This window comes from Tachypleus tridentatus, chromosome 2 (assembly GCF_004210375.1).
Source record: "Tachypleus tridentatus isolate NWPU-2018 chromosome 2, ASM421037v1, whole genome shotgun sequence".
Classification (NCBI taxonomy): domain Eukaryota; kingdom Metazoa; phylum Arthropoda; class Merostomata; order Xiphosura; family Limulidae; genus Tachypleus; species Tachypleus tridentatus.
This window is the reverse complement of record NC_134826.1, coordinates 21,481,697-21,507,280: the sequence shown is the minus strand read 5'-3', so window position 1 is coordinate 21,507,280 and position 25,584 is coordinate 21,481,697. Positions and strand designations below refer to the sequence as shown.

At 36.0% G+C, this 25,584-nt stretch overlaps 1 protein-coding gene across 3 annotated transcripts in view; it reads left to right on the top strand.

Annotated features, from left to right (window-relative positions):
* Positions 1-6,793: 6,793 nt before the first annotated feature.
* LOC143239252 (multiple C2 and transmembrane domain-containing protein-like) overlaps positions 6,794-25,584 on the top strand; it is a 65,238-nt gene continuing 46,447 nt past the window's right edge. For all 3 annotated transcript variants that reach the window (XR_013021088.1, XM_076480163.1, XM_076480168.1), the window contains exons 1-3: positions 6,794-6,881; positions 6,990-7,134; positions 23,884-24,388. Coding sequence is in view for 2 of the 3 variants with exons in the window: in XM_076480163.1 (XP_076336278.1) it covers positions 7,037-7,134; positions 23,884-24,388 (603 nt within the window). In the remaining variant the exon portion in view is untranslated. The remainder of the gene's footprint in view (positions 6,882-6,989; positions 7,135-23,883; positions 24,389-25,584) is intronic.

Genomic DNA, 25,584 nt, shown 5'->3' with positions numbered 1-25,584 from the left:
TTACGTGGTGGTACTAACCGCTCTGGCTAGCATTGCCTTGGGTCCCTATTGATACCTGCAGATTGGGTTTTTGATCCAGGCATTTACCATAGCAATAATCCTTAAATCACGTGCATCTACCTTGCTGTGAAGTCAAACATCAGAGTAAAACTTTCTCAGTCATTCTAAGGGCTCAAAATAGTGATGATGTTTTTTTGTCTAGGCATTACGTGTTCTTTCTTTCTGGATGATGAACTATAGTCCTTCCATGGATTCATGAATTGATTAACTGGCTTCTTTTGCTCAATGTCTCTTCAAGTCAGCCAATTCACTTAAGAGCAAACGCAATCATGTTTAAGCTGTCAAAATATCTTCCAGAATGTTTCAAATCTAACATTCTTTACTCGATAGGAGAAGTTGGATTTATCCATAGCAAGTTGTGCTACCCTCGTGACTGGTCATTCTCATTTAAATATAGGAAAGGCCATAGTCTCGAGATGTCACCTGACGTGTTATTGGTGAACACGAACTGTCGACCACATTCTTGCACAATGTATAGCGTTACAGCTATGCCTAACATGGAAATAACACGTGTTTCTTCAGAGAATTACAAAGCCAAAAATGGCTGATAGAACGGAAATAACGTAATGTATTTTTGATCGGCATGTTGTGTTAAAACTACCTACACTTAGAATAAACTAAAAGTTCTGAAAAAATACTTTCTAGTCTACATGTTATGCTAAAACTGTATACACTTAGAGGCTCGGCATGGCCAGCTGGTTAAGGCATTCGACTTGTAATCCGAGGGTCGCGGGTTCGAATCCCCATCACATAAACCATGCTCACCCTTTCAGCTGTAGGGGCGTTATAATGTGAGTGTCAATCCCACTATTCATTGGTAAAAGAGTAGTTCAAGAGTTGGCGGTGGGTGGTGATGATTTGCTGCCTTTCTTCTTGCTTTACACTCTTAAATTAGGGATGGCTAGCGCAGATAGCCCTCGTGTAGTTTTGTGCAAAATTAAAAAACAAACATACACTTAGAATAAACTAAAAGTTTTGAAAAATTGAGCATTGAAACAAGAAGGTGGATAACGCATGGTGTGTCTTAATTCATCAAGAGGTAGAAAAAGACATGCCAGCATATCAAAATTTTTACTTTTTCTTCTTCCTGGGCAGAAAGTGTTATTTCCCAATAGCTTACGCCTAAAGTAAATGAAAAAACCATATTTTTTTCTTAAAACTTTGCTTTTGTGACCTGGGTAATGACATTTTCAAATTTACCCATTTTCAAGGTAGATTCAGTGCTGAGTAGCTGATAGAAAATTTTCTCGAACTTACAAGAATTTTCAAGAACTTTCTAGAATGTTGTAGAACTTACGAGAATTTTCAAGAACCTTTTAGAATTTTCCATAGTAATATATATATATACAGAGGCTCACCACTCACCACTTGAGTTTAGTTCTAGCTGCCCAAGTGAACACATAGACCTATCTGATTTTATCAGAGATAGCATCAAGAAGCTGCAAGCATTCTCCAGACGCATTCTGCTATGTATGTGGCCTACTTATCAAGACAAGGGCAAAAAAATGTATCCGATCTGTGGTAGACAATTGGAATTGCCTGTAACCCGAACGAGTGGTGGCTCTTCATTGATAGCTCATCCAGAAGCCTCAAAGCTGTGCTGCTCCATAACGGAAATAAGTATCCGTTTTTTACCCTGGCTCATTCGGTGCACCTCAAAGAGGAATACAACAGCGTCAAGACCTTGCTAGAAGTCTTGAGGTATGATGAGTATGGCTGTGAGGTTCTGAGAGACTTCAAAATGGTGGCATTCCTGATGGGTCTCCAAAGAGATTTTACCAAGTTTCCCTGTAATCTTTGCCTTTGGAACAGCAGGGACACTGCAGCGCACTACAACAGGAAACACTGGCCATGACGGACCGAGTTCTCTGTGGGGAGGCACAATATCAAGTGTGAGCCACTAGTGGGCCTCCAGAAGGTGTTGTTCCCACCATTGCACATAAAATTGGGTCCTATGAAACAATTTGTCACAGCTCTTGATAAGGAGTCTGCAGACTTCAAGTGCCTTCTGGGCTTCTTCCCTAAGCTGCCTGGGGCAAAGGTCAAAGCTGAAATATTCGTTGGGCCACAAATAAAGAAGATCCTGGAGTACACAGAATTCTCCAAGAAGCTCAGTAGGAAGGGAAAAAGCTTGGGGCAGCTTTGTCACAGTGATTCGGGGTTTTTTTGGCAAACACAAGGCCGAAAATTATGTGGAAATTATGTCCCTGAAAGTCCATATCCTTGACGCTCATCTTCATAAGTTCAAGGAAAACATGGGAGCATACTCAGTGGAGCAAGGCGAGCGTTTCCACCAAGATACACTGGAATTTGAACGCCGCCCAAGGAGCCTATAACGAAAACATGATGGGAGACTATATCTGGGGTCTGATACGTGAAAGTGGTTTACATTACAGTCGCAAATCTCGAAAAACTACTCACTTCTAAACATATTTGTTCATTTTTGTATAACTTTAGTATAAATACATGTAAATCTTGATTCATATGTTGTTTTATTCAGACCGTATGTAAATGAAAATGTGCAAATTTGCCTGTTTTTACATAGAAAATAAGTTAATTTCTAAATTTCATTATCCAGGTCACAAAACCAAAATTTGAAAGGAATACTGGCCATTTTCTGTACTTTTTACAACATAAGCAATTAAGAAATAACATATACTCTCCAGGATAAAAAATTGTGTTACATAGTGTTATTTATAAAATAGTTTGTCTGTTTTTTTGGAATTTCGCACAAAGCTACTCGAGGGCTATCTATGCTTGCCCTCCCTAATTTAGCAGTGTACGACTAGAGGGAAGGCAGCTAATCATCACCACCCACCGTCAACTCTTGGGCTACTCTTTTACCAACGAATAGTGGGATTGATCGTCACATTATAACGCCCCCACGGCTGGGAGGGCGAGCATGTTTGGCGCGACTCGGGCGCGAACCCGCGACCCTCAGATTACGAAGCGCACATCTTAACGCCATGTCAGGCCTTTATAAAATAGTACTGTAGGTACTAAATATAAATATACTTTTATATTTGAGGTGAGGCTGAGCTTTGGAGTTGTTCTATCTTTGTGACTTTTCCTGTGCTTGTGCTGTTAAACTAAAATAAAACAGTCACTTCCAAAAGTTAGCAAAATGCGCTACTACTTGTACTAATAGTAGTACTAGTGAAATGTAAATAGATATTTCGGTGATTAAAGCAAAAACTGCAAGTCGGTTTCTGAAGCATCGGAAAAATTTCGATGAAATGTCCTAAAGTCATGTTTTAGCGCCCTCTCTCGCTGTAATTTTATAATATTTAATAAAACTATTTCTAAATAAAAAATGAACTAATTGAAGTTTTAAAACTAAAACTGAAGATAGGATAGCGTCACCTTTTTATTGAAACATTATTTATCATTAGGTAGAGCACCTGTTCCTTGGAAGAAAGTTGTGTAAGTTCATCTTTCATGAAAAGTTAATCTAAGACATGAAAAATCTGCTTCATTTATATGTAATTGTGAAAAAAAACGCCATTAAAAACTGCAAAACACAAAACGTGGAATCGCAACTTTGTACGCATTTACGTATGGACACAACAAACCTTCATTCCCAATTTGGTAAAGGTCCATCAACAGGGGCGAAATAGTGATAAAAAACACAAAACGCCCATAAAATCCTCAAATTGTAAAACTGAATATTTGTATGTATTTCCTCATGGGCCTTTGCCCCCAGTAAAACAGCGGTATGTCTGCGGACTTACAACGCTAGAATCCGGGTTCTGATACATGCGGTGGGCAATGCACAGATAGCTCATTGTGTAGCTTTGTGCTAAATTACAAACAAACAAATCCCATGGACCTAATGAACCTCAATACCAAGTTTTGTGAAGATACATCTACACCTTGTGAAATAGTTACTTGGACATTGAACAAATTACAGATATTACTTTTGTATGGACTAATTGTTTCAAAATTGTATTTTTGAGCAATAAAGACGCAACCAAAATTTTGGAAATCGACTGCATTGTTTTATTTACTAGGAGCGGTTTATTTATGATGTTTTAACGTAGGTCAAACCACCGAATGAATATTTAGTAACTGTCCTATCAACAAAATTACATGCATTTGCTGTACCAAATTATTCAATAATCCTTTAAAAATTAATCTAATTATTTTGTATTGTTTGATGTTATTATCACCGAAAACTTACTTGAGTTTGAATGTCCAAACATGGATTTTTTATAAACTTATCATACAGGTATTTTATTGTAATATAGAGCATACCAAAGCTATTCTCAGTAACACAATTTTCAAATCTTTATTAAATCACGAAAATTTTATAACAGTTAATTTTTAACTTAATTGTGCAAAACGTACTGATTTCTTTATACAAAAGAAAAACAGGATATCAGAAAGTTAAATTCGAGTGACTTTAGAAAGACTTTTCTCATAGTAATGAGTTTATTTGTTCTTTTGATGATGGTAGTAAAAGTGCGAAAGGGTAATTTTGTGAGAATAGGGGTATCAGAAAGAAACACAAATATTATTAACTACAGAAAGAAATAGGATTTTATGCCTTAAAGAAGTTCCCTTTTTCTAATTATAGAAAAGCCGAAATTACGTAAAATTCTTTCTTCACAGTTTTGTAGCGGTCTGCTATTGCTTCAAACTATAAAACCTTATACACCCTTAGGCATCATCTGACTAGAGAGAGTCTTTTAGGTGAAGCTACATAGTATTGTTTTAACGTGTTCTATTGTTTTGAGCGTTGTTTTTGTTTTTGGTTACTTAGTGAAGATAATGCTAATTCTAGTTCACATTTTGTATTACCAGTATTGGTTGATTTGTTACCATGCGAATATACGTCATCGATCAATTGGTTAGTTCGTTTTGTTTGTCAAATATTAATAACGACGACAGTGAATACGTTTTAAAGAGTGTACCATGTTTTAACAACTACTGATTTTATTAAATTATTTCAAGTGAAATGGCGATGTACGGTATTTCGTAATATATATATATATATATTGTCAAAGCTGGTTTCTAAATTTACTATTAAACATTTGAAAGTCATTGAACGTAGTACTTTTTTATCCTCTTTCAAAGTAGTGAATTTCTAGTTGCGCATGCTCAATGACTGATCAAATCCACAATAAAAAAATGTGGAACATGTTATGCGCTGAAAAGTTTTTAATAAAAACTGCTGTTTCTTTATCAAAATGCACCAATGAATCTAATAAATATAAATTTAAAATAAAAGTTTGCAAGTTGGTACACGATTTAATATGTTATAATTTCTGAAGAATATAATTATTTTATAACAAATTATTATTTTAAAAGGGTATTTTTATTTCAAGAAATTATCTCATTTTTAGAAAAAACACACGATTTAAAAGTGTGAGTCATTTTGTGTTTCATACTACGACACAATGGAAACTTCCGCCATACTGGTAGTATATTGTAGTGTAATAATTACGTTCGCTTCTAAAAGAACTTTGTGGGTAGTCTTGAACTTTAAATTTTATAAAGACAAAATTGAAGAATTAAAAGGATTAATATATAGGTATTTTAATGGTCATAAATTAAACAGCTTGAGTCATTTAATTTTTAAAGGTAAAGTATATTTTGTATTTGCTTTTACTATACCAGTAATACTTTTCGTGATGTTATCTTTAATAATAATTTTATTTCTTAAATAACATTTGTTACTAGCAACGTTTACTTTGACGTACGCTGTAGGCCTAATTTGTCAAAGAAACTTTTCAACTTAAAACTTAAACATCTTTAGGCCTAATAACCTTAAAACGTTTGATAAAACTTTCCTTGATTGGTAAGAAGTGCTGAATAACTTAATAATATGCTTAAACAAGTACTAACTTTCATTGTGTAATTTTATTCGAATATTTTTCTCTCGATCAATAACGATTCAGTCACCCACACTATGAATATATTATAACTAATACACTCATATTCAGGGAATATTTTTAAGTTTCTAAATTACCCTATCTTCAGCACGATTAGCAAGCAACTCCCTAGAGTATAAAATAAAATATATATTAAAGCATTGAAAATATCTCTTTCGACGGTATGAAAGTATCGCCCATCCAAAACAATTAAAACTTTTGTGTTCGTGGGAGTTACAATATAAGTAGGGTATAGATGTATTAAAAAAACAAAATCCTGATATTTCAGGTGGATGGCAATGAAGTGGTAATTTGCGCTACCTCACCCTGTAAACACCCCCTAACCAATTACTTTGTTTGTTTGTTTGTTTGGGAATTTCGCACAAAGCTACTCGAGGGCTATCTGTGCTAGCCGTCCCTAATTTAGCAGTGTAAGACTAGAGGGAAGGCAGCTAGTCATCACCATTCACCGCCAACTCTTGGGCTACTCTTTTACCAACGAATAGTGGGATTGACCGTCACATTATACACCCCCACGGCTGGGAGGGCGAGCATGTTTAGCGCGACGCGGGCGCGAACCCGCGACCCTCGGATTACGAGTCGCACGCCTTACGCGCTAGGCCATGCCGGGCCTTGCTCTTACCCAATTACATCAGAAAAGAATAACAAAAAGGATAAGCCTATTTGTATAACTCTAAACAGTTTAGTGGTTATAAATACCGTGCATTAAATATATGTGTGTTTTTCGTTTTATTTATGAAAAAAAAGGAAAAAAATTATTATGAAACAATTTGCTGCATGTGTAAAATAGTGCCCCCTATGATCAAAACAAACAATTATTTGGCGTCAAAGAGCCGTTTTGACATTAGTGTGTTAATGTGTAATGTTGTGATAGAATGACGATGTGGAAAACAACTCACAGTTAAAGGAGTATAGTTATGGAAACAGGTAAGCTGGCTTTTTAATTCTATAATTTTATTAAGGCAGTGTGGTATTCGTTTTACACACAAATAAAAGGTTGATATGTATTTAATCAAAACCTGGTTGTCGCCTTAGGAATAGTATGGTGAAGCGTACGTCGGGATAGGGTAAGTTCCTGCCCAATGTGCGGCTATATTGTTCCTGCACTGACTTCTCTGAACGCTACAGTACAGCTATTCTTCTATTTTCCAGAATTTAATATTTGGAAAATAAAGGTTGTGTAAGTTCTCTTTTATGAAGACTTTATTGATATGTTTGCCAAAAAAACACACAAAAAAAACATTCTCTGCGTAAATATTTTTCGTCGTAAGAAATTAAGGTTAATAATTTTGAGTTGCCAGTTGGATTAAATTTTAAAGATTATAGTTATAAATTAGTTTTATTGTAGTGTTTCATAATTATTCAATAAATTTATATTTTCATAGTTTTTGTCATATCACAATTAATTCGGGAAAGTAGCAGCAACTTAAGTTGTGTTTAACCTTCACAGACACTTCTACCCCTATATTTTGCTGCAAAATCACAATAAAACAAAACTTTTGCACGTGAATTATATATTAGAACGAATTATGTTTTATAAAATTCACAAAGTTTTTTTCTATTTTCATGATGCTAAGTTAACTTAATGAAACGTTGTGAACAAGGCTAATATTTTATCGTGCACACTATAAAGTATAGAAAATTACTCCGAGTTGAGTACATTACTAGTGTTTAATGTTCTTATGTATCTGAATACGATTATGTGGTTTTTATTTAATTTGAATTTTAAACAGGTTAGTCAACTGAAAAGTTATTTTAAACGTGAAAAAGGAAATTGGTTGATGTTCTCAATTACTGCGATATATTTACTTAGTTGTGAACAGCTTAGGTTTGCTAATCGGGTTTGAAAAGTTTATATCTTTGTTTATCTAACGATTAAAGTTTTCCGTGGAAACAGCGATAAGTTAAGGGACCTATAACACTAAAATCTAATGTTTTATTCTTCGCGGTGTTCACAGCAGATATCCAGATGCGACTTTTCTATAAAATAAACGAAACAATGTTTGAAAACCAAATTATAATTATTATATTCATCATTGTACAAGGGACCAACAGCTTAATGATCATGGAACCTATTTCTTCCATCATTTATATAATCGCTGTTTCTTTTCACAACATTCATTATTCAAATATATTAAATACTTGATGGAGTTTAACCTGGTAGTAAATGTTGATTAAAACAACAAAAAAAAAACTTTCATAGTGAAAGCCAGCAGATGTTGAATCACATTGTAAAATGTCATCGAAATTATATATTGTTTCTGAAAGTAATTTACCTTATTTTTCCCGAAAGAGGGCTAAAGGCTGTCTGGAGGAGTCGCCTGTTTTAAATATTCGCGTCGTTATTCAATAATGTTTCCCTGTCACTCAGTCATTAGACACTAAAATGGCGTCACATAAGGTACACTTAACGTTGCAATTTGTACGGTCGTGGCGTCTGTAATACGTGCACGTGCCATAATTTACGAGAGGAATTATGCACTCTGTAGGCCACAACTCATCATGACACAAGAACTTCCAAAGCAAGAGAAATAAAAATATTTATTACTCTTAATTCTGGTTTTATTTATTCTTGAAACTGAATAGTTTGTGGGACCCTTGCGCTAGTATATCTAAAATTACTTGTTAATTCGTAATTACTGTTAACTATTTTTCACTTCTGTCTGAACTGAGGTACGTATAAGAAGAAATATTAGTTAATGAGTTTGCTGCTATAAATTAGCTTGCCAATTCCTTTGAAAGTAGTTTAATATTAGATGAGTAGTCTGAAATAACAGTCAGAAAAAGCCACTTAGGAAGCATTAATACTAGAAATTCTAAGAATTTGTGACTGATATGGCCCCAAAGACTTAAATACCACATAACGTTGGAGAAGCAATAGTTTTGGCTGTTTAAGGATAATTATTACGAAAAATTGCGGAAGGAGTTTATTTCAATATGAACTGTAGTTAACTTTAAGATTTTAAAGTGACAACTAGCAATGATAATAAAAATGGTCGAGGTAGAAAATCGAAACTCCAAAAGCTATGTTAAGTATCTAAGTTGTGTCCATCACGGGATGGACGACAGCTAAGTACAGACTTCGCTGAAAATACATTTTTGAATGCTACCTTGAGAATACTAAGATGGACATCAGCAAGAAGGAAAGACAACCAATCAAAGCGTTTGAAATAGAAGTCTGACCACAAATACCGTTGTTGTTTTGAATTAAGCACAAAGCTACACAATGGGCTATCTGTGCTTTGTCCATCACGGGTATCGAAAACCGGTTTTTAGCGTTGTAAGTTTGCAGACATGCCGCTATGATTTTAGGGGGTGGGTAAAAACAGTGAAATGATCAAAGCTAGAGACGTTTACTCTAGAAATAAATTCAAGTTTGAATTGTTAGTCAATAATAAATGACAATTTGACGGTCGAAAGAAGAACAGTTTCAGTCAATGAATAACAGCGTAGAAGTAAAGAAACAAAATGAAAAAAGGAAGTAAATATAGGGATGGTTCCTTCAAAAACGTGATAATCATAACATCGTTTGCTCTAAAATTACTGTTAGTTATTAATAATACTTACACAAGCGGATACTCTGTTTGAAACCTTGGTGAATTTTATTGGCATCATTGTTTTGGTTTTTGAGTTATTGTATAATAAACAAAGAAACTGAAGAAAGAACAAAGAATTCAAAATGGGATTTAGGACTCGGTTATTCCATAGATATTGTTACAGAGGGAAATTTTACTAAAGCTCTGATGACCTGTTGAGGAGACAGTTAAACATTTCAGTGAACAATCCGAGTCATCCCTACAGAGGTAGTACTGTCCCTTTCCTGTTGCAGTAAACACAACAAGGGATTATCGCAGTGTTGTGTCGACATCTCGGCCAATGATGTTAGTGACCTGTACGAAACTGTTGGCACCATGACTGCAACAAGTACAGGTAGATTCTGGTTCACCACGTCGTTCCCTCTGAAACACGAGCCATCAGACTGGGATTCATCTTGCAGAAGGTCGATGGTACCAAGTACAAAGAAAATGTAGTTAAATGATATCGTAAAAATAGAGGCCTTTGGAACTTTCACAAATGACTTGGACTGCACACATTTTTTAAGCTATATATATATAAAACTCTGAGGATCAATACAAGACAATCAAAACAATATTTACAGTTGTAGACTAATAAACTGTGTGGTTGCATTACAAAAAGGTACAACTTCTTTTATAAGGCAAAAATCTCACTTAGTAGATGCACATGATATCTACTCGCCATAGTATGTTATGACTAATTCGTTAAGTATCCGCCATTACTCATCTGCGATTTCAATTTTTTATCTCATATAACAGAAACAAAAAAGATATGGTATATTTTCGATGTTAGTTCAAGTTTGGTGAGGCAATACTTTCATTACTAGAAGCGGTATCGTGACGTATGTATCGTCTTCGGGTATAAAGAATTGGGGAAACGCCCTAAAAAGTGTGTAGATATAAAATAAGTGAGTAATATATAGACAAAAACACAGAAAGAAAACTAAACAGTTAATATTACATGTGTAAACTTTAACTTTGGTTCGTATGAAAGCTTAGTTCCTTACTTTTACAGAGCCCTCTACTGTTTAATGTTGTAAAACCTTAATTGAAATATTTTTCACTGAAAAAAAACAAAACTTTGTATTACCATGCTTTACTGGCAAGGATGAGTAAAACGAGGTCTGTCAGCTAATATTTCTCTTTTTACAAACTTTGGTTCAAACAGATGAAGCCCGGCCTGGCTAGGTGGTTAAGGCACTCGACTCGTAATTCGAGGGTCGCGGGTTCGAATCCCCGTCACACCAAATATGCTCGCTTTTTCAGCCGTGGGTGCGTTATAATGTAACGGTCAATCCCACTATTCGTTGGTAAAAGAGTAGCCCAAGAGTTGACGGTTGGTGGTGGTGACTAGCTGCCTTCCCTCTGGTCTTACACTGCTAAATCAGGGACGGCAAGCGCAGATCAGCATATAGCTCGATGTGGCTTTGCTATAAGAAAAATACACACACACGGAGATAGCCCTCATGTAGCTTTGCGCGAAATTCAAAAACAAACAACAGCAGAATACGATCTGCGAACATCTTGATTCACAGTCCTGGAACACCAACCACCTGAGCACCAGGCAATCATAAGAAAAGAAAGACATTATTTTTAAACTTAAAGTAGACATCACTTTATGTCGACAGTAACGGAATAAGGCATTTCTGTGTTTTACCAAAATGATACAAAAATAAGTAGGTTAGAAAAAAAAACCTTTGACTAAAGAATGCTGCGAATATCTTTATATAAATTATCCGCTCACTCATCTAAGAATATTTAAACATTTTATTAGTGTAGAGGGAGGGATAAGATAGTTGAGTGTTGAATTCTTGATGCAGTATTAAGAATATTTTGTTTTCTTAGTTTCATTTAATGTTAGAGATGACAGCAACATTATTCAAAAATTACTAATGAAAATTATTATTCCGAAATTACGTATAGTTTTGGAGTACTTTCTACAGAAGTGCTAGTGCTTTTCAAAGTCCACATGTAGCTTCATGTTTGCTTCAGAAGGTTATATTTTATGTTCTCTTACAGATAATTATGATTTTAAAGTCGATGTTGCTGGTGGATAGTAGTAAGTTTACGGAAATACAGTGTTAAAATCGGAGCTTGGAATCTGTGTAATTAAAAGGTGCAAGGCCCGGCATGGCCAAGCGTGTTAAGGCGTGCGACTCGTAATCTGAGGGTCGCGTGTTCGCATCCCGGTCGCGCCAAACATGCTCGCCCTTTCAGCCGTTGGGCGCTATAATGTGACGGTCAATCCCACTATTCGTTGGCAAAAGAGTAGCCCAAGAGTTGGCGGTGGGTGGTGATGACTAGCTGCCTTCCCTCTAGTCTCGCACTCCTAAATTAGGGACCAAACAGACCAAACCAATGTCATGGCATCTACAACGCATACTCTAAAAGTTTGTTAAATTTATTAACATTTTAAACTGATTGACACTTGTCCAAAACACCACCATCACCCGTGATTAACGTTTCAAAGATATTCAGGCTTCATGTTTTATTTTCTTATTTAAAATATGTTGAATCCTGGTCATAAACCTATGAATACCTTATAAACCAGGAAACCGAACTTAACTTTCATGAAAGGTAGCTTTCAAAATATAATCCAAACATCATTATCGCACTGAAACCGAGAGAGAGAGAGAGAACTTCATCAACTGGCAATGGAAAATAAAGATTATGGTCCCGGATTACAGTTATTTGTGCTTCATTGAAAGATATTCTAATCGATTTAACATACCAGCTGAATCTGTGATTAGTTAATTGATTATTGCACTGACAGCAAAACATAGAAAAATTGCGCAACAGAATCGTCATCTTTAAAAAGATGGATTGGAATCATGTATATAAGATATGATTAGTTTCAATATTTTGCGATATTAACGGTACACCAAAACCCATAAACGGAGTATTGAAATTGAATCAGATGCACGATGCATTACATGACGATTTTTCAAATATATATTCTCAAATTAAAAATGCCATTTCTGTAAGGAAGAGTAAATATTAGAAGGAACCACCATAATATAGTCAATAGAAGTGCCGAGCTTAATGTATCTAGATCTTTCGAATTAACCCTAACTTACCGGTTTTAAAAATGACACCCCCTGTGTTGACCATTTTAGGCTCAATGCTAAAAGATGATTGGCTGGCTCGTGTTGCAGGTGTTAAAAATCGCTGGGGTGGGACGAATGTGAGTATTTTTTAATTGCAATTGTAGGAAATTAAGTACTGTCTTAGAATTTTACTTTTTTTTTTTTTTTACCGTCAGAGTTTTAACTAAGTGTTGTATATATCTACCTTGTCACCTGTAACTATGTTGGGTTCGAAGGAACTACCTAGTTACGTCACCGTAGTATCTTTCTCACCTACCTGATAAAATTCGATACCTGCCTGTGTCTAGTTTATTTATCGTAACAAAGAACAGTGGATATAAACAGACACTGTTACAGAGTAGAATAATATTTGATAGTTTAGGACACTAACCAAAACATAGGGCATATGCATGTAAAAGCCACTAATATCTATGTTTCATAAGGATAATATTCGCTGTTTTTGAAAGTAATGTACGTGGTTGGGGCGGGCCAATCAGGTAACATTGATTCATAGGATTCATGGATCACGATTCGTACACAAAAATGCTTCTTTTATTTTTGGAACTGTAACTATCCTGTATATATATTTGAGTGACGGTGAAATCTATTTGATCAAAGTAGCCTAAAGGTTGGCGGTGGGTGCTTTTGACTAGCTTTCTTACCTATGGTTAATCAGTTAAATATCAAAGATAGTCATACGCAGATATGTGTAATTTTGGTGGTAATTCTAAAACAAACTACGCAGTCTTGTTTGTTTATATTTTAGAGCGTAACCAAATTGGACTATGTAGGGTGCTAACTGTGGGGAATCAAATCCCGGACTTTAGAGTTGTGAATGCGTGAAGTTACCGAGGGACACGTTGTTTCTACACAACAGTTAATATTTATGACTTGTGTGGTTGATAAATTAGACACATTTTACAATACCACGTTTAGGAAACATGTAGAAGATGAGAATATTGAAGCCATGTTAGGCTTACTATTTTATTTTAATACCTGTCTACTTTCACGTATTTTGAACACAGGTCACGCTGTCTCTTTTGCTGCTTAAACCTCACGATTATTTTTATCAATTTTTATTTTATTCTTGTATAATATTAAACATGTAATTCTTTTATCCAGACTGTTAGTACGGTCCAGTAAGAATTATTTTATATGTAACAGTTCCGCCAGCTGCATGCATCAATGACAGCGTGATACTGAAAGACACGTTAACTGAGATGTTCACATAGACTTGTAGAATATGAACTCTTCACCGGAATAAATATCGAGAGCACGTGCGAGTCAAAACAACAACAATCATAAGGTAAATACAACTTTCAAATGTAAAAAACGTAGCATTAGGTACTTAGGTCTAGTCATGTTTTAGGCCGGCTTTCTGCAGAAGCCTGGTTGACACTGTCGACGTTGACATTTTTGTTCAAGAATTGTGTAAGTTATCATATTAGTGGTTGACAAATACGCTTGCATGAGTTTCTTTCCCCTGGATAATCATTGCACAAGTTTGACATACAATATCGTGGTTCCATATGTACGTTCACGTACAAGGTTGATTTCTAAAGAGAGAGAGATCTTGCGTCAGGGGAGGAAACTGATTAGAATTGGTCACGTGCTTTGGATTACTGATTTTTTTACTCCCCTTGTGGACCTATTCATGAAACAAAAGATAATCGTACGACTGCTACACTCAGATAAACCAACCTACGGAAACTAATACAAACAGATATGTGAATTAATGAAATTTGCTACTAAAATACCGTGTTTAATTGGATATAGATATCTCTTTGTTTTGTTATTTTAACTGTGGTATGGAAAATCGATATTCATCTTTCTAGACTTTTATAGAATGCTCACTTAATATCAGAGTCTTGTGGGTTGAGTAACATAGCGCAGTTTGTTGTTGATTATTCTTCATAATTAAAAAGTAATAAGTTGTTTTTAATGCTAACTGGAAGTTCAGTTCATTGAACTTCCTTACTTAATATTCATACTTTAAGAAATATCAAAGTAATAATCCCAGAAATAGTCAATTTCTGGCAGAGTTTGTGTCTTTTGCTTTTGTTCTGAAATGGTTATTCACACATATAAGCGAGCCCGGCATGGCCAGATGGTTAAGGAGCTCGACTCGTTATAATATGATGGTCAATCCCACTATTCGTTGATAAACGGGTAGCCCAAGAGTTGACGGTGGGTGGTAATCACTAGCTGCTTTCCCTTTAGTCTTACGCTGCTAAATTAGGAACGGCTAGCGCAGATACAGTTATGACAGGAAGTGTTCGTACCCCTGTGTCGTGAGTAGTGTTTTCCTCATAACTTAGAAAGTATCACGACTAGGAAAACGAAAGTATAGTATATTATAAATATTATGCTAACACACATCTACATAAATTTCTATGTAAATTGAACGAAAAATAAACTGTTTATAAACAAATAACCAAACGTAGGAGGGACAGAAAGTGTTCGTGCTTTTACTTTAATGGTCAGTTGTATTGCCTTTCAGGTGAATTACTTGGCGCAATCTCTCCTCATAGCCCTCCATGATAGTTTGATAGTGCTCGACTGGTATTTTCTTCCATTCTTCTTTACAGAAGGCCTCCAACTCTTGCAAGTTTTTCGGATGACGCTGATGAACCCTGGTCTTCAACTCATGCCAAACGTTTTTAATTGGGTTGAGATCGGGTGACTGCGATGCCCACTCCAGAACGCTTATATGGTTCCTCTGCAACCAGGATTGCACATATTTCGATGTGTGCTTAGGGTTATTGTCGTGCTGGAAGATTCAACGACGCCCAAGCCGCAAGTTCCGAGCATCATTCTTGATATAAGTGTCTAATATATTAACGTACTCTTCTTTTTTCATGATTTCATTGACACGGTGAAGGCTGCCTACACCAGAAGAGCTGAAGGAACCCCATAGCATGATTGAGCCTCCTCCGTGTTTAACTGTAGGGACGGTGTTCTTTGGAAGATTTCGTTCCCCATTCTTACGGAAAATATAGCGAGCATCATTGTAGCCGAAAAGCTCGATTTTAGTCTCGTCTGACCAAAGAATACTCTTCCAATAGGTAAAGGGTTTATCTACATGCTTTCTTTCATATCTCAATCGTGCTTCTAAATGAACTGGTTTTAAATATGGAGTTCTACGAGGATGGCATGCTTTCAACCCAGAAGAGCGTAACAGGTTTGTAACTGTAGAGGTGCTTATTTCAACCCCAGTTTCCCTTACCAGTTTCTCCATGTCATTACGTGTTAAACGAGGGTTCCTACTAACTTCTCTGAGAACCTTCCTCTTGGTTCTCTCTGGAATTTTGATCGGGCGTCTGGAACGAGGTAGGTTAGCAGTTGATCCTGTAAGCTTAAACTTGGCAATTATGCTTTGAACAGTAGATTTCGGCACATTAAATTGTGTAGCAATACCGGCAAGAGACACACGAGACTTGTATTTTACAATAATCCAGTTTTTTAAATCACTGGACAGTTTTCTATTCGCCATGATGACCAAGCAGATAATGACGGAGACGGCGCTAAATTGCCGGAAGTACATTTTTTCTGGCTAAATTCCAATAATTATAAACCCAGTGTCTAGTTCTGGAATGGTATAATGTAGTTTATTCATCAAACTAAACAAAACTTTTACGGGAATATCAGTTTTTTCACACGTTCTGAACTGTACGAACACTTTCTGCTCCTTCTATTTTTGGTTATTTGTTTACAAACAGTTTATTTGTCGTTTAATTTACATAAAAATATATGTAGATGTGTGTTAGTATAATATTTATAATATATTTATAGTATATATTTACAATATATTATACTTCTATTAGCCTAATCGTGATACTTTTTAAATTGAGCAAGAAACCACTCGGGACGCAGGGGTACGAACACTCTCTGTCGTAACTGTAGTTCTCATGTAGCTTTGCGCGAAATTCAGAAACAAGCAATCGACTATTCAAGGTTGTGTGTCTTATTTTGAGTGAAGTTGTTAGCACCTTTCGTCTACAAATCCCTCCCCATGAAGCACAGCGGGATGTCTACGGACTTGCAATGCTAGAATGCGGGTTCTATACCCGTGGGAGGCACAAGAAAAATTACCAATTGTGTAACTTTGTACTTCAAACAGTCGAACCACCAATCCCAAAATTAATTCAAGAGTACTGTAACAGCAATGGTTATAGTAAACAAGTTTTTATTTTAATTATTATAACATTTCGATTTATTATCAATGCATCCCGATACTATAAATCGAATAGTTGGAATCAGAAGTTGTCTTCACTAAAAATTACTGTTACAGTATTTTCGAACTCGTTAACAAGTTCAGTAGGTTTATCGCTCAAAGTTAAATTCTCAGATTTCTGTCACTTTGGTATTAGTGTCAAATTGGACCAGTATATCAGAATGTTACTGTATACAGACCTCTAACCCCGTTGTTGTTTTAAGACACGCTTAAAATCGTGATGGTGTCCGCCGAGTTAAACTTGGGGAATATGAAGTCATGCTCAATGGTTTGGGTTAGATTGTCATGGCAACCACTATTCCATTGATTGTGCTGTGAAAATAAAAACCACACTGCAAGGGAACGCCTCTTCACCATCGCATGAATCGCATGTTGCCGTATTTCTTGGTAACTGTAGCAGTCGTGGAGAATTTGCCCGAATGTAAACGTAATATGTAAGGCATGAAACGTATATTGCGTTACATAATCTATGCTAATAAAATTGCATATGGGATGTTCATTTTCATCTCGACGTTCTGTGAGTGTATTGTCTGTTGTTGTGCTTAGTACTTCAACAGAATTAGTAAACAAGAAATGTAAGGTATATACAAATTATAAATGGTTTTTCTGATGGAGATACAGCTTGTAAGAAACAAGTTATTGTTATGTTCGTCTTTATTACTCCAGAATTATGGTAAATAAAACATCTTTTGATACACAACTGTAGATATAAAGATTCACCTTAAATAGAATCGTGCACTTTTTATTCCCACAGAATGTAAAACTCCGCTTTAAACAACTCTTATTTTTGACCTCGTGTGTGCTTTCATTTTTGACCTCTCAACATTCCTTTTTTTCTTGTTTTTTTCGCGTGTGTTTTACTGACAAATATCTCTCACAACTTTTGAAAATGATTGTTGGTAATTATGCACAAAGCTAAAAAATGGGCTACCTGTGCTCTGGCCACAACCGGTATCGAAACTCGGTTTCTATCGCTATATTTTGAAAATGTTATCGTGAAATTCAAACTGTAAGGTCATTGTTAAAAACGTTTTGTTTTATGGGCTCTTTTTTGCTGTTTTTTTTTCATTCTATGGACAAATTGGGTGACATTTTGTACCAGGTGTAATGTCACTAAAAATCGATATTGGAGTTCGATTTTGGAACTTTTTCTAAACAAAATTGCTAATTGTTTTTTTAGAAAAGATATTAAGTGCAAATGTAAATTCGGCTACACAAAGATGATGATGTGAATATTAGCCATAAGTTTAGAAGTGTAAGGTTACTACCACTGCAGTTGTAAACAGTTTTGCTTGGTATGTACTTACAAGACACTGTAAAGGCTAAAACATCAGGTCGTTTATTGGATTTGATATCGATTTTACACAAAAGTAAACAAAAGATATGTTACATTATTATTAATTATTTCTTACCAACGATTCACAAGCTTCTGAATGCCACTTCTATATAATTCTTGGGGTTTGGAGGAAAAGAATTTAAGGAGGGTAGTTTTGACATATTCGTGTGTTCCAAGCTCTTTTCCATCACGATAGTTTTGCAAATTTCGGAATAGATAATAATCAGATGGAGCAAGGACTGGAGAATAAGGAGGATGTGGAAGTTCTTCCCAGTGTAGCTCTTCAGTTTTTGTAAATGTGATCCTTGCTTATGTGGCCATGCATTATCCTGGTGTAACACAACACTGTTACAATTGATCAAAGCAGGCCTCTTTTCTTTTAGTGCAACATTCAAGAGCACTAACTGTTGACAGTTAACAGGAAGGCCCGGCATGGCAAAGCGTCTTAAGGCGTGCGACTCGTAATCTGAGGGTCGCGGGTTCGCATCCCTGTCGCGCCAAACATGCTCGCCCTTTCAGCCGTGGGGGCGTTATAATGTGACGGTCAATCCCACTATTCGTTGGTAAAAGAGTAGCCCAAGAGATGGCGGTGGGTGGTGATGACTAGCTGCCTTCCCTCTAGTCTTGCACTGCTAAATTAGGGACGGCTAGCACAGATAGCCCTGGAGTAGCTTTGTGCGGAATTCAAAACAAACAAACTAAATTAGGGACATCCAGCGCAGACAGTTCTCTGCGAAATTCAAAAGACAAATAAACCCCCAAAGTCTCAGACTCAATCTGGCAGAAATCGATAACCCATTGACAACCACAAGGCGAGGAAACATCTAGAGCTTTCACACTTCCAAGATAAAGATTCCATTTCGAACAAGAATTGTCTCTCGCTGGTACAGCGGTAAGTCTACGGATTTACAACGCTAAATTCAGGTGTTCGATTACCCTCGGTGGACTCAGCAAGTTTGCTTGATGTGGCTTTGCTGTAAGAAAACACACTCGAACAAGAATTATTATTTGTTTTGAAGGTAATTGATGCAGTCGTCAGCAATTTGGATTCATCGAGTTGGAGCAATCGTCGGTCCACTGAAACTACAAAGTAAACTAAATCGCTATATTTTTGTTTAATGACATTTCTCAAATTCAGGTCATTATTTCTCAGACGTTCGACCTCCCTCCGCTCACCAGTAAGTCTGCAGGCTTACGACCATAAAATCGGGTTTCGTATAGCCCATTGTATAATTTAGTATTAAAAATATAAGCCTAAGACCTATAGTTGAACACCGAAAGCTGGGGAAGCAGTCCACGTGTACTCGATTCCAGTGCTTCGTCACTTTCGGCTTTCATACAGTACCGTTTGAAGTAATATATTACCTATGTGAATGACGTTTCAGATAAGATTTTGTCTAGCCTAACTGGTGAATTCTAATGTTCATGGAAAAGCCTTTTGGACAGCGCTTTGTGGGAGACGAAAGATAGATCCGAAAAGCTGTTTTTTTGCTCGCCAAAAATTCTAAATTCGAAATGGATAAATTAAGAGTAATGTAGGAGCATTTTCAGTTTAGGGGAGTCCTTATCACTAATTTTACGTTTTTTGGAATGTAATTTCAAGATGGCTTTTTTTTTTCCTGAAATAATTTACTTTGTGATTAATAAAAATTGATACAAAAAATGCTCCGTTAGTTTTCAAGTTAAAATCGTTGTTTAATTTTACACCCAACGCATCGAATGGCTCAAGTGGCCTTAAAAAAAATTAGAAAACTATCAGGTGGATGAATAAAGATGCTAGGGGAAGTTTCGACCATCGACTAAAAAAAAAGATGACACAAGTGTGTGACACTGGATGTGAGAACAGTAACAGAGAGGAATTTCAGAAATGTGCTTTCGAAGTTTACGTGAGATATAAACCTGTGGTAAACAAATACAGCATAAGCAAATGTAAACCTTGAATCTCGTACATTCAAGAAGAGTGTGTGTGTATTGTGTACCCAGGAGATGGAAAGAAGTGTTTGTAGTTAAACAGAGATGACCTCGCCTGCCTTTCAAAAGGTTTATTTCACGATATAATTTTGCAGGTGGGAAAAACGCACACCAAAAAAAAAAAAAAAAAAACGTTCCATTATTCAAGGTAGTGTATACGTACGAAGACTACATATGCACATTACCTTCTACGGGGAAGTTTTACGTTTCTGATTACCACGTGAAGACGCTTGAAACCTTTGTGATAAAGCCTTTGCTTTGGCGAACGCATACATGTTTTTATTTTTTTTATTATAGTAATATACAGGTTAAAAATATATATGTAATTGTATTTCGTGATTGTAAACTTCACTTTGTTTGGTTCTTTACATGCGCTCACTTTATTTATTCGAGTGTTGAGATTTATTTGTAGTTCCTCGATAGGTCATTGGTGAGTTTACGGAATTACAGTACTAAAAATCCGCTGTTCAATTCCTTGTCTTGAACAGAACACATAGTCCGTTATGTACCTTTGAACTAATACACACAAACGCTGCATGAAATATTATAAAGTTTTGTTTACAAATTTATTTGGTTATTGACATCAAATTAAATGATTCATTAAGTTTTGTTATTATAATAAATAAATTTTTGTGTTAAAATGTTGATAATTAAAAGAATGTTATAATTTTGACTCTAATTTTTAAAATTCAGACTTGAAAAAAACATAAAATACGTCTCGCCCATAACTCAACTTTTTAACTTTATATGCAGTCTCTGAGGTTTGGTGGGATGGGATGAGGCGAAATGCCATCCCATTTCTATTGAGGATGGCCACGGAACCATTGCGTTACCTTTTAGTGGACTCTAAGCTTCTCATAATAGAAAGGTTCTGTAGAACATGCAATAAATATTTACCATGGAAAGGACTGTGGAGAGAAAGAATACATGTGTGTGTGTATTTTAAAATGTGGTAGAAATCGAACAACACAGTAAAGGATGGAAGAAATAAGCTCTCGCGCATCTGTTTCCATATAAATCGTAACCACATGCATTTGTTTTTAAATATTTAAGTTTATTGTTTTAATGCCTTTTGAACCATAACTAACCAACCAGTGGCACAGCGGTTTGTCTGCGGGCTTACTCCACTAGAAACTGGCTTTCGATACCCGTAGCGGGCAGAACACAGATAGCCCATTGTGTAGGTTTGTGCTTAATTCCAAATCGAACAACCAAACAAACCATGGCTAAAGAATAATCTCACCACACTAGTTTTAAGTCAAGGGTGAAGCTTACACTACCACATCGAATTACGTAAAGCATGAGCTGCTCACGAACATACCTCGTGAAGAATTATTATTATTTCATTACGTTACTTAATCTAACCTAATAAGTTTTATTTTTTACATTTAAGTTACTTTTAAAATAATAAAGGAGACACATGAGAAAGAAATAAAATAAACTTTAAAAATAGTCACAAACCATTGTTTTCTCTTTCCTCCACTTCAAGCATTGTTTATATCTATAATATGTTATTAGAACAAGTAATACCCTAAGTTTTGACCATAAAGAGAACCATGTCGTTATATTTGTATAATATAGTCAAATACGAACGACAACCTGAGTTTCGACTTTATTTTAGACAGATAAAGACAAAGCGGTATATTTTTTTGTATAAAATTGATTGGCTAATTATTGTACTAGTTTTTCACACTTTATCTGTCAAAATATGGCGGGTTAAAGTTTTGTAAAACAAAACAAAAAATTAAATTTGGAACAGCTAGCGCAGATGGCCCTTGTATAGCTTTGCGCGAAATTCAGAAACAAGCAATCGACTATTTGAGGTTGTGTGTCTAATTATGAATGAAGTTGCTAACACCTTTCGTCCATAAATCCCCCCCCCCTCGTGGCACAGTGGTATGTCTGCGGTCTTGCAGCGCTAGAAACCGGATTTTGATTTTCGTGATAGGCAGAAAACATCCATTGTCCATTGTGGTTAATTACAAACAAAAAATGTTAGATATAGTAACATTTATGACATGTTAAAATTGCGTCTTCTTTCCATGGCCATCCGGGGTAGTAATAAATAACTCGAGGCGGTAGGAGCCCAAGGTCTCAATAAAATACTTTTAACACTTACACGGCATGGCCAGGTGGTTAAGGGACTCGACTCGTAATCCGAGGAACTCGCGGGTTTGATTCCCCATCGCACCAAACATGCTCGCCCTTTCAGCCGTGAGGGTGTTATAATCGTGACGGTCAATCCCACTATTCGTTGGTAAAAGAGTAGCCCAAGAATTGGCGGTGGGTGGTAGTGACTAGCTGCCTTTCCTCTAGTCTTACACTGCTAAATTAGGGACGGCTAGCGCAGATAGCCCTCTTGTAGCTTTGCGCAAAATTCAAAACCAAACAAACTAACACAACAACGTTGTATATATGAACTATATCCCGGTCTCACCAAACATGCTTGCTCTTTCAGCCGTGAGGGCGTTATAATGTGACGGTCAATCCCACTATTCGTTGGTAAAAGAGTAGCCCAAGAGTTGGCGGTGGGTGGTGATGACTAGCTGCTTTCCCTCTAGTCTTACACTGCTAACTGAGGGACGGCTAGCGCAGATAATCCTCGTGTAGCTTTGCGCGAAATTAAAAAAAAACAACAAACAAACTATAAATAAATGAAACAAATAAATAAATTTAAACTTTATGAAAGATTTAAGAGAAATTTTATCCTTGAAAGTCTGTCACTAAGGTTTGCAATCCGTTATATCGGACAATGTAACTCTTTAAATACTGTAATGAAAGTTAATAATAATTCTAGCAGTACTAGTATGATGTTAAGTTTAAACATGTTATTTCATTAGAATCGTTGAAGATAAAAAATAATTTTAGTTCTTCAGTTAATTCTCGTATAATACTTAATACAAATACTAAGTTAAAAATACTCAACTTGCAGTTTTACGTTCTAGTACATATGTAAAAGTAATATTTGCATGATTTTGATTTATTACATTATTCTCGGGGATGTTGCCCTCGGAGCAACGCCTCGCCCCCTGAAATACTTACATGGAAATTAAGTTTTGAGTGTGGGTCGTTCAATGTATTGGTAATGCCACGTATGTGACAAATTATAGAGGGCTTTGTTACTACAAAATTGAGCACTTTACTACTGGTTATTGCTTTTATATTTCTATTTTGTCTAAAAAAGAAAACAGAAGTGAACCAAAAATTCAAAATAATTATTATATACCCTTTATTTCATTAGTTTATGTTACAAATAATTTTTTTTTTTTTTTTGCTTTTATTTGTCAACCAGTCCAGGTAATGTTTTTAATGTTTGGAATTTCAAAAACATTGTCATTTTCACACAGTGTCCGACCAGTAAAATTTTATTCTTCCACTGCATGAACATGAAAGACCTGTCTTTGTCTTTTCTTTTTTTGCAAATATTCATGCATATCTTAGTCTGTGATGACAATGAAATTGGTAAAGGGATTTCTTCAGTTTCTTGTTTCAAAAATATTTTCGTATTTCTATGGATAATGTATTCAAAACAGTCATTTGTCAGATTGATTTTTTTTGTAGTTTGTATATTTAGTATTAACTTGTATTATCACAATAATAGCTGAACTCCAATATTCACCAGTTTTCTTTTGTCGAGTGTTTGAGTTGTAGTGGACTGGATTTAAAAACAACAAACTTCTGGGTACTTAGCTGTTCTTCTATTTAATTTTACCATCCTTAACTATAGGAGAAGATCAGAATTCGACGGTAAACCATGGCGACTTTTTAGCAATGAGGAAGTCCAAGTCCAAGAACAAGAGTCGATTAGATCCCGCATACCTACCAGAGGATGGTCCATCGTCCAGAACATCATCTCCTTCCAGTTCCCCAAGCAAGAAAACGACTGGCATTCGATCAGCGAGTCGAGTTCAAAACGTTTGGACCACGTTGAAGAAGTTTGCACCTCACAAACTAAGAAACCGACGAAAAAACAGTTAAGCTACAGTGGAAGGCTTAGTTCTAGTCACCCCGATGTGTCCAGCAGCAACTTAGCGGCACTGGCAGAAGCCCCTGTTGACGACACTTTGGTCAGAGATACGGAAGTCAGTTATTTATGTGAAACGTCAAGTCACAGTGACCCCAGTCTCAACAGGCAAGTTTCGCTGCCGAAGTCAGGCTTTCCTGTGGATCGAACCAAGAATTTAACGAACACTGCAGAGGACGAACAAACCGACAGTGGTGTTGAAAGTATAGTAAGTGAACGTTTATGTTGTTGTTTTAGTAATATTGCACCAAAACGAGCGTTCGATGTTTGGAATTTTTCATTCACGGTAGAGTATTTGAAAAGATAGGTCAAATCCTTGTATTTTTCCTTTATTTCATAAAATAAAAGATGTGAGGTTATATTGTCTCCTACGCACGCATACTTGTTTCGGAGTTATTAATATAACGTAAAGCTCACACGACGCAATAATTGATGTAAGTTCATAACGCACATTACCAAGTGCTATAACAGAAATTGGCCCTTTGAAGAATCCTAGTGTTTTTGTTTTGAATTTCGTGCAAATCTACACAAGGACTATCTGCGCTAGCTGTCCCTAACTTAGCAGTGTAAAACTAAATGGAAGCCATCTAGTCATCATCACCCACCTCTAACTCTTGGGCTACTCTTTTACCAACGAAGAGTGGGATTGGCCGTCACATTATAACGTTCCCACGACTGAAAGGGAGAGCATGTTTGGTGTAACGGGGATTCGAATCCACGACCTTCATATTATCTATGGCCCTAACCATCTGCCCATGCCTGGCCGTCCCTCGTATTTGTTTTTGCTGTTTTCAAATCGACGGCACGTATTTCTGGTTACCAGTATACGTATACTTTCACAGAAAATCAGCAGTACCATAAGTGAATAAAAAAATTATTAATTTATTCTAAAGGGGGCTGATGGAATCACCCGTTTCAATAACTCGCACCTCTATACAATTGTGTGTCGTGTGTCTGTACGTCAGTCAGTAGAAACAAAAATTAATAGACGTTTAACGTTGTAATTTATACTGTCGTGATGCCTATAAAACGTGCGCATGCCATGAATTACGTGAAGAATTATGCACTCTGTAGGTTATAACACATCTTGATATATGAGCTTCAAAAGCAAGAAGTAAAAATTTTTGTCATGCTTAATTTTAGTTTTATTTATTGCTGAAATAGAACGCTATCAGGGACACTGCCGATGGGCATCTAGTGATATATCAGTATCTTCATGACATGTTACATACCCATCTTAAATGATATTGATGACATAGCTACTTGAGAAACAGATAACAATTATATTAAAATCTATTAACAATTAAATTTTTAACACTTAAAATAAAGCCCAAGTTGTTCAAATCCCCATCACACCAAACATGCTTACCCTTTCAGCCGTTGGGGCATTATAATGTGTCCGTC